General features: G+C 39.8%; 1 protein-coding gene across 2 annotated transcripts in view; it reads right to left on the bottom strand.

Annotated features, from left to right (window-relative positions):
• Window positions 1–17,664, bottom strand: part of B4GALT4 (beta-1,4-galactosyltransferase 4) — a 29,652-nt gene extending 11,988 nt beyond the window's left edge. The window contains exons 1-3 of one of the 2 annotated variants that reach the window (XM_081326434.1): window positions 17,544–17,664; window positions 5,072–5,535; window positions 2,750–2,982 (exon numbers count right to left, since the gene is read on the bottom strand). In XM_081326434.1, the coding sequence (XP_081182560.1) occupies window positions 2,750–2,982; window positions 5,072–5,342 (504 nt within the window). In that variant the 5' untranslated portion in view covers window positions 5,343–5,535; window positions 17,544–17,664. Of the gene's footprint in view, window positions 1–2,749; window positions 2,983–5,071; window positions 5,536–5,921; window positions 6,530–17,543 lie in introns of those variants that run through there. The other variant, XM_081326433.1, reaches the window with a different exon arrangement.
• Window positions 17,665–20,104: the final 2,440 nt, after the last annotated feature.

Below are 20,104 nucleotides of genomic sequence, written 5' to 3'. Positions count from 1 at the left end.
TAAACAGATTATTATGCACATTTCCATCCTCTTAATTCAGGGAGATGAGTATAAAAGTCTTGGATCAGATGTATACATAAACTTTTTAACAGTTTATCTAATCCAATACCCACAGATGTGTTCAATTCTCCCAGAATTCGCACCAACAAGGCCAGTAGCCATATGCTAATACATATGGAGAGCCCCCACAGTGGAAAGAGTGAACTACACTCATAGGACTTCACTGGTGAACCAGTTAATCTGCCAATTAAATCTTTTGCCACCATTATCAACTGATATCTGTGTCATCGTGAACATTTCAATTTAAGTCTCCAGATCACTACAGGACCATCAAGCATGGAAGTGGTAGTACTGCATAATTATTTAACATTTGTAAAATATGCATTTATGACCAGTATTACAATTTCAATTCCAAATTAACGTTTAAGAGTAAAGTTTAAATCTCTTTCCTAAATGGCCATACCCAGAAATTAATTCCACCATGCTCAAGTGGAAGCTACTCGTTAATGTTTAGAACTGCAGCTTCAATCTTCTAATTTAAGTTTTAAAATAGCCTGTAATAGTTTTCCTTTATCTTACAATTTAACTGTAGATGAACATTTAAAAAACACACAAACTGATACTATATTGTCATGCTACTCTTAGTTTTCTGTAACTATTATTTTCAAATGGAATTTTATCTTATATTTTTAAGGTAAATTCTATTCTCAACTTAAATGCCTACAGCTCTGGCAAGCACCCAACGATTCTTATGAAGAATACAGAAACTCAGAAGAGAATTAAGAGTCTTTATTGTAGAGCCATCAGCAACTAAACAGGAAATGAAGAAAGATGAAGTGTCTCCTCAAACCTTTTTGATAGGCAATTGATTTTATAAAATCAAAGTATGACATAGTAATCCCATACTGTCAGCTGCTTTTGCTTTTTTAAAGAAGAAACCCTGTCCCCATTTTCATCTCCATGGATGTAACACTGAAGCATCATGGTCCACAGATGGTATTTCAATCCCAGGGGGGGAAAATCTGCAAATGTTAATGCAGAGAGTTGGTTTCCCTAACCATAAAACAAATGGGAACAGGAGAGTAGTCTCCAAAGGAGTTTCATACAGAATTCTGAACATAATTGCTGCCTTAGGCCATTTTTTCCCAACCTGCCATAGAGTCGTTTTGACAACAATTCTACCATCCTGTACATGAATGATGGTAGCACTAGCTGGAAAGCTTCAGGTTGCCTTAGAAACAGCATCTAGCAGGCAAAGGCTATTCCTAAACTTACTTGGGACTGTTCCTACTTCTTCTTCATATTAAGCAGGTATCTTTATACTTAACTACAGGACCTTTTTCATTTACCATTGATAATAAAGTTATAACACTTGATGTATCTTTCTATGAGGAACATGTAAAGATCCTGAGAGATTCAAACCAGGAAATGTCTTCCCTTGAACCAACATTCTCTTCTCCAAAATGGCTTAGTGGATACCATGCTTCATAGCGCCTCTTAAGCCAACCATGTCCTTCGCTTCAGATTTTCCAGTTGAATGGCTTCACAGAGAATAAACACAGAGCATCAATGCTTGATTGCCAGAGTCTGTTTAGTATCAATTTATAACACAATTAGTAGGTGCTAATTCTAGTATCCCAAGAACTATTAAATGCACTGGTGTATTACTTGATCATTTCCATTTGGCTCCTCTTCTAATAAAAATGACTGAACAAACAAAGCTCAGCAAATGCTTTTTTTCTGTATTATACTTTTATGCCATCCAATGTGAAGAGTTGTTTTTGCAAGTCTAGGGGGCAAGTTATGATACCCAATTTATTTGTTTCTTGCTGTATGGTAAGAAAGGGTTTGTTTTTAGCAAGCCACATATGGTGGTGACAAATTGGATGTTCTAACGTTGGGTTTTACTTTAGTATTTTTGAAATTGAACTAACAGCTCTTTATTAATAAGAGATAAAAATCCTCCAACAGGAAAACATTGGCCATAAATACATTAATTAATGTACAGCTTTATTGCTTCTTGTGCTGCAATGCTTTTAATTTCATAGAATTAAAGGCAAGAACTTTTATTCAAGAAGAAAAAAAGTCTCAGTCTTCAAAAAATGTGAGTGCAAGAAGTGATAACTATAGGAAAAGAAGTCAGACACCAAGCCATGAGTAGGGGGCAAACAGGCAATGAAGACAATATATATTTCAGGACTTGCAATTTAGAAAACAATAATACTCTACCAATGGTGCATAAACTTAATTTGCCACCTACTCTGTTTAATGTGTTCAATCTGCTTTAAGCTCTTGCAGCAAAAGCAAAACTCCTTTAATATTGACACGTACAAAGACATCTCAGGACTGCTAATACCCTGGATTGGTTTTGTAAATAGAGCTATAGAAATAATATTCGACTTCCCTGAACCAATGTATTTCTAGTTAGCTGAAAAAAATTACACAATCAAAAACAATAAGCAAAGGGCACCAAAAAGTATTTCAGGGCATTAGTAGCATTCAGTTCTTGGTTGAACAAACCATGTCAGACCTAGTTAATATTGGATGGGAGACCATCAGAAAATAACCTCAGGTTAGTCTGGAAAGTCAAACAATAAAAAATTAAATTACATTTTAAAAATCCATCACCAAAGAATGCAAACCACTTCCCTATTGTTGCCGAACAAACTGCCTGGACATATCCATGAAGTCACCAGAAGTTACTTGATTTGAGGGAGGCTTTTGCTTTTCTCATTCTATACGGACTCACCTGGTGGATGACATAAAGGCCATAATCCAGCTGCTGCCTCTGCAAGAATGGATGAAGATTCTCCAACAGGTACAGCAGATGCTTCTCTCGATTGCGGTGTGGAATCAATATAGCCACCCGTTGCTGAGCTATGCAATCTTTTGGCCTATGGCGCCCCTTGGCTACCAAAGGATTCTGTTTTTGCAGTTCTTCCAGAGTAAGAGATGTTCTGAAAGTGAGCTTGCTGGGGCCTCCTATAGGAAAAGGCAAGTCTTATGTTCGCAACTCTCACTATAGTAAGACTTCAGAGCCCTTGGAAGTGACTGGGGATGATAGAATCAAAGACTTTAAGGGGTGGGGAAGGGATGGAGATCTTCTAGTCTGATACTTTGCCCAATATTACTATCACACAAATGGCTATCCAATCTCTGTTTAAACTCCTCCTCTGAAAGTAAGGTAGTTTGTCACACTGTTGACAAACTGTCAACTGTTATAGAATCATAAAAAGGGTAGGGAGGAGGTTTACAGTTTCCAGTTTTGAAATTCAGCTCCATTACAGTAAATGCCACATAAACAATTGATACTTCTGGTAAGCTACCCACAATTTTGCTGGGGACAGAATGGGGTAGGCAATGATTGGTTTTACATTTTTGCTAGAGCTTGACTTCTTTGGAGTAAATCATAACACCCTGGTTAATGGATAGTGCTAAAAATATAAAACATGGTTTGCAAACCACAACTGCTCAATTTAACAAATGACATTGTCTAGGTTGACCAATTGCACTAAACTTTAATGTTCTTCATGCAATATCTTGCCCAATGCAGTCTTTTAAGAGTGTATATCCTACAGTGGTTAAGGTACCTGACTTAGACCAGGAAGATGTGGTTTTATCTTCCCATTAGACCATAAAGCACATTGACTTTGAGCCATTTCCACTCAGTGAACTCACAGGGTTGTTTTTGAGAGGATAAATTAGAAGGGATTTATGCACAGGATTTTAGGGTCTTTGAATAAAGATAAGCTATAAATGGAAACTAACCACAGGCTCCCCAATCAAGCAGAAGATGGAGCAGGGAAGACTTTGTTCAAATTCAGATAGTGGGTCAATTAAAACTCAAGCTGGCCAACTGTAGACAACTGGAAGAATGATCAACACATGTAAAAGGAGCAAGGTAACAGACTAACAGGCTTTCTCCATGTACTGCCACATACTTTGGCAAATGACTCCCCCAGAGGTGTATTTGGCCCTGTTACTTCTTGCATTTCACTAGCTTTTAAATCTGGATTTTCCAAAGGTTATGAATGTCATTCACAGGCATTTTTATGATTGAACTGTACTGTTTTCATGGTTGCTGTATTTATGTCTATATGCTTTGTGGTTCATTGCCCTGAATCTTTCAGGATTGGAGGAAACACTGCTAAATAAATAAATAAATAGCTACAATATGATGTTCCACCCCTATGTTCCTGGGGCTTTTGCTTCTTAATTCCAACTATTATACTTAAAATACGGCACAAATTTAATTCCAGCCTAGCATTTTATAATTCAAATCCAAAAGAAAAAACTGCAAAAGCAACAGAATATGTGAAGGTTAGAATTTTTCATTAAAGCTGTATCTATACATTGCTAAATTAGATTGGTAATTGCTTTTTGATGGGCGAATCCCATCAATGGGGATGCTTTGATATTATGAGGGATGTCCATTTGGGAGCTAATAAATAAAAATAAATATTTTTTTAAAGAAATGTTTAGATCATGGAGGAAATTTTGGATTTCACTGACATTTTACAGGAAGTAACACAGATATTAAAAAGCCTTGGGTCACATTAATTAAGGAATTTAAGATGAACAATAGCAGCTTTGCTATATGACCCAAGTATTTAAATAACAGACCTGGGTGTTTTACAATCCATGGGCTGCACCTGGCCCATTGGCGGACCTGGTGTAACCAGCTGTATTGGTGGCATTGGGGGACATGGCATTGGCAGTTTCAAGGGGGAGCATCGGTGTGTGTGTGTGCATCAGTGTGGTGGCAAGGATGGCAGTGTTGGATGGGGAGGTGGCAGCAGGGGAGGCAATGGTGGCCCTCTACCACTGCCCCAGTTTTTCATGTGGCCCCTTGAGAAAATTAATTGCCCACCTCTGCTTAAGAGACTTTCCATCAGACCCAAGAATATATTACCAGCAGATGGAAGATGACCAACATGTTCAAAAGAACATTTTGGGCTTTTAGCATTTTCATCATACCAGTAAAGACTAAACTTGAAGGTGGTTTTTTTAAAAACTCAAGGCCTTAACTCCTCCCTTTTTTCCAGAAAGAATAAAATGTAAATTGACTTACGCAGATAGGGAGACAGAGAGGGACAGAGAGGCCTTGCTGTGGGTAGTTTCTCAGTAAGCAGGGCCTTTATCTCTAAATTCTCCTTTCGTTCCTCCTTAATAGTGGTTGGCTTCCTAAAACTTCCAACCATGCCCTTTGCTGCTGGAGTTTCATGTAAAGTATCCACCAGGTAAGTGGAGGTAGCCCAGCCTATCAATAAGACGCAGAGGGTAATGAGCATCAATAGCTTGAGTCTGTGGGAGAGATGAAATCTGGCAGAGCAAAAGCCCATGACCCTTCATAAATTAGAAGCTTCTCTTTTGATACTGTTCTTGATGAAGTCCTGCCACAGTGCAGGGAAGGAGGAAAATCAAATGAAAGAAAGATGTTATATCATGTTGCATTCTGACAAATTTCCTCTGGCTTTTGAACTCATAAGTTTCTAACCGAATGAGCGGTGGAAAGTAAACTCCAAATGGAACAACCTGTACAGAATGAGACAGAAATAAAAAAAAATACGTTATCATGCAATAAGCTTTGGAGTCAGCCCCACACAACATTAAGAACAGAAATGGGTGCAAAATGTAATAACATCTTCTGCAATGCAGACACCTCTCAAGTGTATTAACTCCTATCACAAGCAGTATCACAACTGCTAAGAATTCAAGGAATTAAAGTTCACGTATCCAAAGGGCGTACAGAATGCAAAAGATTGGTGAAATACCTGACCTACAATTAAATATTACAAAACATAATTATTTTATATAACTCTACATTTGAGGGTGAAAAATATATCCCCAAATATTTAACCCTTCTAACAATTTCAATTCCCGTTTACTCTTCTAGAACCACCCTTTATAATCCTTATTACATTATTATCTCCTTCAGTTCTGCAACTAAATCTTCAGGCTTGTCTCGTTCGTCTAGAAGCAGCACGCCTCTTCCAATTTCTGGCCTCCTCCAGTGACACTGAAATTTGATCCACTCCTGTAACTTTCTCATCTGTCTGCATTGTTCCTTCAGCACCTTGTAGATTCTCTCTGTGTCGTTGAGACTCTCTCTCACCTTTCTTCTTTGTAGATTCCAAAAGTGGTATGGGGGCTACTTTTAAAACATTACTGTAAAAATCACGTGCCTGAATCACCGTAGTAAGACGATGCCTCATACCTTCATAGGTCACCACCATACCCACTGGTATCTCCCATCTAAACTTGATATCACGTCGTCTCAATTCCTGTGTCAAAAAAGCAAATTCCTTCCTTTTTCTTAAAATTCTTGGAGGGATCTCTTTTAAAATCAAGACTTATTGCTCAGCAATTACAAATTCAATGTTGTAGGAGGCTTGAATAACTTCATTTCTAATCACTCTCTTTGTAAAATAAACCACCACATCTCTGGGTAATTTCCTTTGTCTTGCAATCCACGAATTAACACGGAAAATTTTATCTATATCTTCCATTATTTCATCTGCTGGTTCGCGCCAGCACCCCTTCCAGAGCCTCAGAAACTATTTTCTTCAAATTTTCTTTAGAATTTTCTTTTAAGCCTCTAATCCTTACAGCAAACTCCATCTGATAATACTGTACCGAGGTCAAATCACAATCAATTTTCTCTACCACATTTTCAGTTTCTGTCATTTTTACTTCCAGCCTAGTATCATTTTGACTGAGATCTTCCACTCTTTCATCCAAATTCTCAATACATGTAGCCATGCCTTGAAATGCAGATAAAATGTCTGCTCTTATTTCTGTTAGTTTCTCTGTAATCTTTTCATCCACAACCTCAGCTAGTTTTTCTGTTAACTTCTCCTCCAACTTTTTATCCATTATCTCAGCAAATTGTTGCAATTGCTTTTCCATAATCTCTTGCAGCACATTCTGCAAATCTTTAACTGTAAGGGCTGATGCAAATACGGGTGCAGGGGGCAATAAGGCTTGCAACAAAGACTGCTGCACCAGAGCAGGAACTTTAGAAGATATAGCCGCCATTTTCACCCACTATTGTTTGCTACGCACTTCCACTTTCAAGCTCAGCAAAGTCCATTGAGTTAAAGATCAAAAGACCATTTTCACCTAAATCTCCTATATCGCTCTGCCTGCGTCCTCGTTCTCCAAAGTTCTTTCTTGCTAGCAGGGATGGTTGCGGACGCCCTGTTCTGCTCCAAAAAGCCCGGAGCAGAAGCGCCTCGAAGTCCGGAGCATGCCCAGGCTTCGGGGGGGCTCAATCCTTCAGCCGCCAAAACTTTAAGTTCTGGTGGCCCCGGAGAGCTCTACCCCTACCTGGGCGCTCACCCCCTCCTCTTCTCCCGAGGAGGGGGCTTCCGAGCTGCCAAAACAGCTGATCGTTGCTGTTTTTGGTGGCTCTATGGAACCGCGAGGCTGACAGCCTAAGAATGGCTGCCTCCGGCGACGCCTTGCCATCCAGAAGTCCGAAGGAACAACTTTTTGAGATGCAAGCTGTGTTATGAACAATTCTATATTTTATTTCCCTTTTGCCACTGAATGGTAAAATGCATGTGACTATCTAAAAAGGATTCTATCTTCTCCTTTCCTTTTAAAAATAAAGTCAATAATGAAGTGGCATTATAAAATTTCCTCCCTTTTTTTCTTTTAATGTGTCAGAAAATAACTCAGCATAAGGAAATCCCATATCTCTGCCACACCTGTACTAACAGGGAGAATATCAGGTAAGATGTTCCCTCAAAAGTAAGTGATGCACTGAGAACTGCCATTCACTATGGCAAGAAGTTCTTGAAATAAGCGACAGCATTAAGGACTCTGCAGCCATCCACATTGGCAGGATAAGCATCCATGACTAACATCAGACCAACAATAAAGTAAACAATACCCCAATTAAGAGACTGCTAAACAAACCAACAGTAAACAACACAACCAAAGAACCTCCAAGACCACCTCCCAAATACTGACAGGGCAAGCCATTAGAACAGACATGTCAAACACAAGGCCCGGGGGCCAGATCCGGCCCATGAAGTGGTTTCATGTGGCCCGCGAAGCCATCCTGGAAACAGGGAGGGAACGGCCCCCACTGCCTTGGGCCTGGCCCAGAGACCCTCCTTCTGCCAGAGACCGTCAGATCTGTCCCACTCCTGCCCAGGCCCCCATAGGCACCCTTGATGCGAACGATGTAGAGCTGGCCACGCCCACCCAGTAGGCCACACCCACCCTGGCCACACCCACCCGGCCCCCTGAGGGCAACTGCAATGCTGATGCGGCCCTCAATGAAATTGAGTTTGACACCCCTGCATTAGAATATAAACTGAGAGCAATTCCCATTCCTTATTAGTACTGATGATGTTACTTAGTTTGGGTAATGAAACGTCTAAAAGAAAACAACTAAGCTCAGAGAGCACCAAGGACCCCTCAAGTTGAAAAAAGGAAGTTACTTCAGAATTACCATATGTGCAACTGAAAAATATGGGAAAGCACAAAATTTAATTAACTACATAGACTTCAACTGAAGTCTAAGATGTCAAAAATGCGGAGTTTGCAGGGTTTCCGCTTATAAACAGAGGTGCTCAAGTTTGTTCCTCAAATGCTCATCATCAATTGTCAAAAGCTGCTGAATATGTAGTAACACAAGTTCTAGTGACTGTTTGGGTAAACCAGTTTTTCCCAACTTACTGGCCTCTACATTTGTTGGGCTTCACTTCCTACATTACAAATCAGCATGGTCAATATTACTAAAAAAATCAGCATGGTCAATATTACTAAAAAAAAAATACCAAGTGGGGGAAAGCTGTTCCAGTTTGTATAATAAATATCTTTCAAAGGTTGACAGGTAATTAAACGATTACACATTTTTCCAGGGAAATGTAAAATGTGCAAAGTTCAAGATACAAGAACCTTAGATTTCATGGCAAAACAGTGAGAGAACAGTACATCAGCTTTGAACATATCAGCTATAACGACAATCTAAATAATCATTATGTTAAAGATTATTTAATTTGGTTTAATTGTTCATGACAATTGTTCTTTCATTTCCTTATGATTATCTTCCTATGTGCAATGTATAACTAAGAGTTTATCTTTGACTATAAATAACATTAATATAATTTAGGGAAATGAAATTAGTTCATTCCACAATCAAGTTAAATAAGCTTAAGAGTGAGAAAGCTGCAGGGTAGTGCTGGATCAGCATTAAGAGAAATCAATTTTGCAATGGAAGTAATTAAGAAATTTCTCAGCATTCTGACCATGTGTTTGTGTGTCTGGGTGTGCATGTACACACATGCTCATGCTGAAAAACATAACAGGAAAAAGGAAGGATCTATATTGGCTTCATAACATAAGCCTGCCATTTGCTTCATTGATACCTAATGGCCTATTTATACAGGGCAAAGTCAGTAAATAATGTTTTATTAGTAGAAGAGCTGTGGAGACGTGTTAATACAAGATAAACTGGAAGATTTTTTTTTAGAGTAGATATTCTCTGAAGTAGCCATTTATTTCTCAACATTCAGAACAACATCTTGACTGCTTCTGCCAAGGTCATCTCGGTCTCCTGAAACCTATCACAGGACATCCAAAAAGTCAGGAAACTGGTAACTTTTCCGACAAACTTCATTAATATAAAAAAATCTATTTGTCGTAAAAGGTACTACCAGATTCCTGGTTTTTGCCATCATCAACCAGTAGTTCTCCTTCTAGAAGAAAACATAGTTAGTGTTAGGAGTGGAACTGAGATTGTTGCAACTGATTATATATCAGGTGACAGTACAATTGTAACATGAACCACCAGTCGGAAATTCTGGAGAATGAGGACTTAATCTTTCAGCAGGGAAGGTTATTTATGCCACAAGCAAAATGAACAGAGTTGGTATATTCAGAGAGATTAGCTGAAAATGCCAAAAAAAAGCCAGTGTGGGTCTGAAAAAATAGTGTCATAGGAAATTCAAGCAAGCTTTCATTCATCCTGCCCCAATCTGAATTCAGATCAAGGATGTAACTTGCTCCAATTATCTTGTTCGAGCCAAGAGGAAGGAAAAGACTTACCTGGTCTTGCTACTCACTCTTTTAATGAAGGGTTTTTTTTAATAGCAGCTAAAATAACTTTCCTGTGTGAAGTAAACAATACAGGTTATTCTTTTATAAATTGTATAAAAATGTAACACCAATGTGTGAGGTTATCTGTTTCCTACCCAGGCAGAGTGACTCATAAATGAAGGACTTGCGAAGGGCTTAAGAGAGACAGGAATATCGGCCCAAAGTAAAAATTACAAGTAAAGATAGTGATGGAAATGGTCAGAATGATCTTCTAGGGATGTGAAAAAAAACTTCAAAGAAGACCTTCTAGAGATGTGAAACAACTTCAAGAATGACTTAAGCTTCTTAGGGGGGTGTATATCGTGAAAGAGTATAAAAATGTACGGCTGAAAACTGCTCTTTGCGCTCTTGGAACCCAATCCAATTTGGGAAGGGTCTAGGAGGCCGCGTTTGCAAATGCTTTCTTTTTTTTTAATCTTCAATTTTCTTTTCAATAAATCTTTGTTTTTGTTAACCAGACTTGTCTTCGAGCTGTGAGTATCAAATTTTGGGTTTTTAAATCTCACATGTGCCAGGGAAGTTTTAAATCACAAAATCTCACACCATAAAGGGTTGTCTGTTGAGTTTCACAGATTCAGGAGTTTGTTTGTTAAAAAATGCAGGAATCCCTAAAGAAAAAAGAAAGCAATAGTTTTGTTTTCTTGTGTTAAAAACCATGCCCTCTTTGCTTCCCCTGCTTTCAACTTCCTTCACATCCTTACCTCCATATACTATCCTTACTATCAAGAGATAAAAAAGAAACTGCATAAGGGAAACAGAAAGCAAGAAGCAAAGAAACATGCCCTGATGTCTCTCTAGATAAAAATTGACAGACAGCCTTTCGGATTTTTGAGGTTTTTGCAGAACTTTGCCACTGGATCCATTATCAAAACTTCATGTGGAGCCTCAAGGCAGTGCTACCAAACAATACCAAAGCTTGAGACTTGCTTACCTACAAGCAACTATCTCAGGTTTCCCAAAGGTTCCTGAATAATTCACCAGTGTTCTAGAGGAATGTTTTCTGGAAATATAAATAAATAAAAAAAATAAAACTTCTGGAGCTGTGATGGTGTTATGTTTGGCAGAAACCAATTTGCCAAAACTGTAAGCTTTGTGATACTGCATTCCAGAAAAGGAAAACACAGAGACTGGGTAATGGAAAAAAAAGTTTTAAGTACATTATGGCTTCAATTTTCAGTGAAACTGTTTCAGGCAATTCAGAGTTCTAACACAGGTAGTCCTCGACTTACAACCACAATTGAGTCCAATCTTTCTGCTGCTATGAGACATGTGTTAAGTGAGTTTTGTCCCATTTTATGGCCTTTCTTGCCACAATTGTTAGTGAAAACACTGCAGCTATTCAGTTAGTACACTTTTGTTAAGTAAATCTGGCTTCTCTATTGACTTTGCTTGTCAGGAGGTCTCAAAAGGTGATCACATGACTCCCCAAGGACACTGCAACCATCACAAATAGGAGCCAGTTGCCAAATGTCTGAATTTTGATCGTGTTACCATGGGGCTGCTGCTAGTCATGAAAAATGGTCATAAGTCACTTTTTTCAGTGCCTGTTCTGTACCAGCCTACTACCGGCCCTGCAGAAAAAGCAGGGACAACCCCTTTACAAACGGCAAGAGGCTGGAACTAAGCCTGCCAAATTTATTAACATAAAACAGAGCAAAACAAGACACGAACCATGAAACAGGAGCTATTCAAACAGTTGCCTTCAGCAAACCAGCCCTCCCACGCATTCCCCTTTTAAACAGTTCAGAGCATGGCTTCTCTCTGCCTCCTTCCGAGGTGCCCCATTGCCTTTCTCTGTTTACTGCTGATTGACTGCCTCCTGCGTCGGGCGTCCTTGAACAGGGCCAGCTGTGGGTCATCTTCATCCACGCTGTCAGGCTCACACAACTGGGTCTGCGTCGTAACCAGATGGGAGGGGCCTGGCTGAGGGCTCTCATCAGCAAGCTCTCCAACACTCCCCTCCTCCTCTGAATCGTCCGACCCAACTGCCGAACCCACAGGCTGACCCTGAATCACAACAGTGCCATTGTAACTTTGCATGGTACTAAATGAACTGTTGTAAGTTGAGGCTATCTGTAAAGGAGAATATTTGTAGCTCAGGGTTGAAATGAGGGGTCCTTGGTGCTCTCTGAGCTTGGCTGTTTTCTTGTAGATGTTTCATTAACCAAACTAAGTAACATCATCAGTGCTAGTAAGGAATGGGAATTGCTCTCAGTTTATATTCTAATAGCTTGCTTTATCAGTATTGCTGGGGGTGGTCTTAGAGATTCTTTGGCTGCATTGTTTACTGTTGGTTTGTTTAGCAGCTTCTTGACTGGGTGTACTGTTTACTTGATTGTTGGTCTGATGTTAATCATGGAGTTAATCTATACTGATCCGGTTGATGGTTGCTGGTGGAGAGGTACTTTAGTCTTTTTGTTCTCTTTTTGTTGATTGTCTGTTTTGCATAGTCTATAGATATTGTTTATGTCTATGCGTCCACTGATGGCTAACCTGTCGAAGTGCCAGGCTTCTAAAAATTCCGACATTTTTGAACTTGTCCTGGTCTACGATGGGTCACAGTTTCCCAACTGAAATTCTTGGACTTATGGTTAAGTCTGTCCATATGTTGTGAAATTGAAGAGTTTTCATCATATCTTCTGACTCAGATGGTTTTCATTGATGCGTTCTGCTAGTCTTCTGCCTGTTTGTCCTACAGTGTTTTTTGCAGTCATTACACTGTATGTTGTGTGGTTTTTTTCTGGGGCTTCTGGGGCTTTTGATTTACTTAGGTTATTTTGAAAAGCTTTAGATGGCTTGTGTGCTGCACTGATTATATGTACTTACAGTAGTCTGTTGGTGGTTTCTGAGATGTTCTTGATGTATGGGAGTGCTTTTTTTATAGGGCTTGTTTTGGTCAGGCACTTTTTGATAAAGTTGTGTGGATATCCATTTTGTTGGATATGTTGTATGTTGCTCTTTCCTTTTCCTGTTTCAAGGAATGCTAGGTGAGTTTGTGCTTGCCTAAATAAAGTTCTTATGCAGTTTTTCTTGTGGGTGGTAGGGTTGTTGTTTTGATAGTGGAGCACTTGGTTGCCATGGGTGATTTTTCTCTATGGATGAGTTTCTAGTTTGCCATTGTGGTCTCTCCTGATCAGAATGTCCACGAAGGGTAGTAAGTTGTTTTCTTCCTTCTTCTTCTACGGTAAAGTGGATTCTTTTGAAAATGTGATTGATGGTTCTATAAGTGTTCTCTAATTGGTCTTTTTTATTATGGTGAAGGTGCCTGATCCACATTTTCGGTTGTATTTTTTTAAGTGTTATGGCTTCTAGACGTTGCATGATGACCTCTACTATAGCTCCTAAAAACGGTGATTCCATAGGTGTACCTTTAATTTGTACATCAAATTGGAAGTATGTGGTTAGGCAGAGGTTTCTGAGATCCATAATCCTGGGTGTTTCAATCTTTGTGTATTTGGTTAAGCCAGATGTGCTGTGGAGTAATGTGGTCATAGATTCTTTGGCTAATTCCAGATCTATGGATGTAAATATCAGAAGAGGCCATGATTTCATCCTCTGTTTGAAGGCACCGTACTGGAGAGTTGATGGAGTGTTTGCTTCCTCTCATGAGGTGCCCAAGCCTTGTTATTCTTTTGCAATGTTTTATGTAGGGTTCCCCTGTAATGATATGATTGGACTGAGAGGTATGTCAAGTTTGTGTATTTGGGGGCATCTGTAGAAGTGTGGGAGGATGAGTAACTTGGCCTTTCTTACTGAGGTCACTGAGAGTTCTCTTAATCCGCTCTTCTAGTTTTTGTATTCTGTTAGTACTTGTGCGAATGTAAGTTTATTTGTCTTCTAGTATTTTTTTTGCTTTTGTAAATATTGTGCTGTCCATAACAACCATGGTTTGGCCTTTGTCTGTGGGTAGAATCATGATGGCCTGGTCATTTTTTAGGTTTCTGAGGGCTGATACCCAATTCCAGCAACCGTTCCCTATTTTCCTAATTCACTTTTTCACTTTTCCTAATTCACTCTAAAGCTTTCCCTGCGCGGAGCCTTAAGTAACACCAGCTGCCTGCAATTAGTGCAGGTTCGCATCCCACCAGGCTCAAGGTTGACTCAGCTTTCCATCCTTCCAAGGTAGGTAAAATGAGGACCCAGATTGTTGGGGGCAATAAGCTGACTTTGTAATAATGCTGCTTGGGGGGGGGGGTGAAAGCCCTAATAAACAGGCATATACACAGAATGAAGGCTATTGCTAAGCACATTGATTTGTGCTTTAAATTGTAAGCCGCCCTGAGTCTTCGGAGAAGGGCGGGATATAAATGGGATTAAAAAAAAAGACCAAATGGGAGATCCGCTCCAGGTTTTCCAGCCAGCCCGCCCAGTTCCTGAGTCAAATGTGTCCTTAGAGCTAAGCCGCTGCTCTGGCTGCTGCCTTCCCCACCTGCCTTTCAAGTTGGGATATACTACAGCTGCTCTTCAACTTTAGAAGGAAAGACGCCCAGACCCCAGCCTGTAAAAAATCACAGACTGCAGCTTCTTCTCCAATTGGTCCCGCTTTCCCTGTGCAGACTAAATGGGAGATCCGCTCCAGGTTTTCCAGCCAGCCCTGTCCCTAAATTTTCAGCACCCAGCGTATAAGACGACCCCTGACTTTTGAGAAGATTTTCATGGGTTAAAAAGTAGTCTTATACGTCGGAAAATACGGTATATTCCTGAGAAGTCTTACTGGTAGATAGGAATATCCAATTGGTTCAACCAAACATCAGGCAAGGGGAAGGTGGGCTAGTTGGATATGCCATCTTCAAATTCAAGGGTGACAGTGTTCTGCCCACATCTTCACTGTTCTTAGACCTTTCCTTTCCCTATTTCTCATACCCATCACTGTACCACTACCAGTTATACCATTTTCTTTTTTTCTACTTGCCCTATCTCAAAACAATGTTCTGGGAACATGATTATTTTAATTCTGCATATTTTATGCACATTTTTGGACATGCATGCATATTTTAGGACCAAACTAGCAAGTTTCTATCTAGATGTGTATCATCCAAACACAGTTAATGCACAAAATCATTTGTTTAGTGACTGTGCAATGTTACAATTGGACTGAGAAAAGTGACTTATATGCCATGTTTGAATTCAAGGATGACAGCACTGTCTTAAAAAAAAATCACATTTACAACCATTGCAGAATCCCCATGGTCACACGATCAAAATTTGGATGCTTGGCAATTGACATGTATTTCTGATGGTTGCAGTGTCCCAGAGTCATCTGGGACCTTTTGACGAGCAAAATCAATGGGGAAGTCAGATTCACTTAACCATGTTACTATCTTACCAACTGCAGTGATTCATTTAACTGTGGCAAGAAAGGTTATAAAATGGGGCAAAATTCATTAAACAATTGTCTTGCTTAACAATTTTTGGGCTCAATTGTGGTTCTATGTCAAGGATTACCTGTAAGAGGCAACAGATAGAATCCCAACTCCTCCTAAACATGAAGTGTGCCTGCAGCAACATAATTGGTAAGACATCATAAGTAAATACAGTACTAACTTTAAACCAGGGGTATCAAACTGCCGCCCTGCAGGCTGGATGCGTCATGCAGAAGCTGCGCCCACCCATTGCCTGCAATGGCAAACCTGTCCCTATACGTTGCGCGACATCACATGACGTCACGAGTTTGACATTTCTGCTTTAAACTAAAGGAAGTTTAAGGAAGGTCCTTAAGGAACAAGCTTGTTCTGTTAGTATTGAACAGGTTGGAATATTATTACAGGCCTAATTAAGCACAATTGTCTGAAAGGTACAGGTAAAGAAACAACTTCCCTGGGTCAAGCTTACTCACATTTTAAATATGTCAGAGAAGTGTGCACAGTAGTACTAAAAATAAAGAAGAAATAGTTGGAAGTACAGAGAGATCCTTTGAGGACAGAAAGGATCCTTTATGAAAGAATTTGCATATTAAACATACTTCAAGAATTCAGTTATATCTTTAAAAAATAAAGATGGTGGAAAACATTCAGAGTGATTTTTTTTAAAAAAGAAATGCTGCTCTCTTCCAATTCTTCCTAGATTTATCTGGCACTTTTCTATTTGGAAAGTATGGTCAGACTGTGACACAGATTTAAAAAAGACAGCCCAAGATTCTTTCTGTTATAAGGTTTGGTGACAGAGAAATTAAGAGTCGGATAGAGTTCTTATTTAATTTGATTTGTGCATAAATATTGCCATTCAGAAATTCAAATTTCTTGATTAGATTGCTACTATCTGAAAGATTACTTCCTCTTCAGTAATTTCAACTAGCAGACTGCAACTTTTTCAAACCAAGAGTCCTTTCCAAAAACAACAGCAGGCCAGAAGTAAGAGCCAATGAAAAGTAAAAATAAATGTTGCTTTGTTCAATTTAAACATGTTTTAAAATTAAACTCAGTGTTAAATATGACTTATTCTATATGTATTTCATAATTTCTCCCTTAGGTCAGACTGAAAATTAATTGAGCCAGAACTCAGAAAGTGCTTCCACAGGATTTGGATTAGAGAGTAGAGAAAGTAGTTTTCATTTTGTGCAATATTAAAAGGATTGCACAACCCTACCCCCATTTTGTTTTATTGGGAATTAATGGAATACCCATTACAAAACTAAATAACTGATAACATATTCCCCTCTTAAATTGAGCATTTAAAATTGGCACTTAATTATCTGGTAATAGCTCACAGAATGAGTTGACGAAATGTAGTGGGGGTGGGGAGTGGTATCTGTTCGTTTAGCCTGGCACTGCTCACACATCTTATCTAAAAACAAGAAAACTTTATAATGTAGTTCTGCGCTCAGAACGAAATTCCACCTCTCAGAGAATTCGCTTCTACATCAACATGCCTGAAATTGATTTCAGCGCACTCATATTCAGGAATGAGGACATCTGTTCAGTAGCCTTCCCACAAAGAGAAGCATGAGCTGTAGCTTTGCGATACGACCTCATGTATGACTATTCTCTCATGCACGACTATTCCGATGTCCCTTTTAATTGAATAAGGTTTACTCCGGGGGGAAAAAACGGATCAAGAGCTGCACCTATAGTCGATTCTCTTTATATTTATCCAATACCTATGTATATTTACCCATGTAGTATGGCTGTACTACAATTTATTCTCCTTATCTTAGTTACTACCCATTATTGGGATGATGATGATTCTGTTGTTTTGCACGTACGTCTCTGTACCAGAGACAAATTCTTTGTGTCTAATCACACTTGGCCAAATAAAGTATACTACTCTATTCTATTCTAACTGAGGATTCCTCTCCTAAGCAACATTTCTAACATCCCATTAAAACACGATATTTCTTGCAAAGTCTCCACGGCTCCAAGAAGAAACCGAGTTAAGTGTTAAGCACACAAAGCCTAATATTCCTCCTCCTCCCTTGCCTGCTTCGTACTCACGCTTACGCGTTGCTGGATCAAGTGCTCCTTCCCGTTCCATCACCCCCTCCTAACCTCCGGGTTGTCAGCCAAACACCCCACCAACCACGGAGAAGAAGGCAGAACGGCCACAACCATAGAGGTTCTTCCCTGCAAGTAGAGCGTCACGGTTCTTGGTCCCGCCGCCGTAGTTGCCTAGAAACGGGGCCTGGCAACAGATAATTCTTTCCAGCCCACTGCTTTCTGGTCGACGTATCTCTTTCAGTCCTCAGCATTCTTCGTAGCATGACGTGAAAACTACCTGTGCCTTAATTATCATTAAGAAATTATCATTACCTTCATTCGTGGAACACTCACTTTCCATGCTGTATTCAGAACCGCTCGTTCGAAAGCCTCCGCCGTCCCGTTATTTCTTGGCGTAGGGACGTGATCATAGAAAAGCGCCACCTGAGGCTGATGAGGTTCTCGTCGTGGTAATTAAGAGTGAAACAGAGTTCGGAAATTAAATGTTGCGCGGGGTGGGGGATTGTTGCATATCTCAAATTGCTATTTTGTGTTTCACTCAGTCCCCAAGCCGCCTCTCAGATGGATTTTCAATTGCAAACCTAAAGATTGATCCGACTTGTTTCCTCCATTTCTTGCTCTGGATTTAAGAATTCTGGAATTTAAAAGCTCACAAATTTTATGAACTGTAATAACAACGCTATTCAGAAGAAATCACATTTATTATGTTTGTATACCACACCACAGCACTCAGCTCCGAGTGGAGCACAACAAAAATTGAAAACAAAAAACTATATAAACCCCAATGTTGCAAACCAGGGAGCAGATACAAAATTTCTTTTTGTACATTCCCCATTAGACAGTTCTCTACCTTCTGAATGTAGTCCATAAAAATATAACTCTGGAGACAATACTTTTGTTGATAAGAGCTTAAAGCTGCAATTGCCTCTTTAGGAGCCAGATTTCACTGCTGACTCATATTAGTTTACAATCAATCACTATTGTTTGCAGTAAGATCTGTGCGATTCAGCACTTTCTAATGACAAAAGCTGTGTCTTGTTGCTACAGTGCAAACTTTGCCCTTTTCATGCAAATGTATGATGTCATGTGTGTATAAAAGGAGTGGAGCTTATGCCACATTGGCAAAAGAGTGGTTTAATGATCCCCCTTGCCAGTTTTTTTTATCCCATTTATATCCCGCCCTTCTCTGAAGACTCAGGGCAGCTTACAATCTAAGAAGCACAAATTAATGTGCTTAGCAATAGCCTCCATTCTATGTATATGCCTGCTTATTAGGGCTTTCGCCCCCCCCCCCCAGTGGCATTTTTACAAAGTCAGCTTATTGCCCCCAACAATCTGGGTCCTCATTTCACCTGTAATTTACTTGGACTTCAGTAAGGCATTTGATAAAGTAGACCACAACCTACTACTTGATAAGATAAAAAATGTGGGTTAGATAGTATCACCACCAGATGGATTCATAGCTGGCTGACCGGCTGTACTCAGCGTGTGGTCCTCAATGGAACTGCATGTACATGGAAGGAAGTGTGTAGTGGGGTGCCCCAGGGCTCTGTTCTGGGCCCAGTGCTCTTCAACATCTTCATCAATGATTTGGATGAGGGGATAGATGGGGAACTCATCAAATTTGCAGACAACACCAAGCTGGCAGGACTAGCCAACACTCCAGAAGATAGGCTTAAGATACAGAAGGATCTTGGCAGACTTGAAGATTGGGCACTACCTAACAAGATAAAATTCAATGGTGAAAAAAGTAAGGTTCCACATTTAGGCAAGAAAAACCAAATGCATAGGTATAGTATAGGTGATGCTCAACAGTGGCAACTGTGAGAGGGCTCTCAGAGTCCTAGTGGACAGTCCCTTAAATATGACCCAGCAGTGTGCTACAGCTGCCAAAAAAGCCAACACAGTGCTAGGCTGCATTAACAAAGGAATAGAATCAAGATCATGTGAAGTGTTAGTACCACTTTACAATGCCTTGGTAAGGCCACACTTGGAATACTGCATCCATTTTTGGTCACCACAATGTAAAAAGATGTTGAGATTCTAGAAAGAGTACAGAGAAGAGAGCAACAAAGATGATTGGGGGACTGGAGGCTAAAACATATCGGGAACGGTTGCTGGAATTGGGTATGTCTAGTTTAATGAAGAGAAGGACTAGGGGTGACATGATAGCAGTGTTCCAATATCTCGGGTTGCCACAAAGAAGAGAATCAAGCTATTCTCCAAAGCACCTGAAGGCAGGATAAGAAGCAACGGAGGGAAATTAACCAAAGAGAGAAGCAACCTAGAACTAAGGCGAAGTTTCCTGACAGTTAGAACAATTTATCAGTGGAACAACCTGCCTCCAGAAGCTGTAAATGCTCCAACACTGGAAGTTTTTAAGAAGAGACTGGACAGCCATTTCCTGCCTGAGCAGGGGGTTGGACTAGATGACCTCCAAGGTCCCTTCCAACTTTATTAGTATTATCATTGTTGTTATATCTAACAATATCCTTTTTATTCATAACATTGTTGAACAACCTCAGCTAATTCTGAATTTGTTTTTTTGCAACTTTTTT

This window comes from Vipera berus (assembly GCF_964194415.1).
Source record: "Vipera berus genome assembly, chromosome: 4".
In the NCBI taxonomy this organism is placed as follows: domain Eukaryota; kingdom Metazoa; phylum Chordata; class Lepidosauria; order Squamata; family Viperidae; genus Vipera; species Vipera berus.
This window is presented reverse-complemented; position numbering and strand designations above follow the sequence as displayed.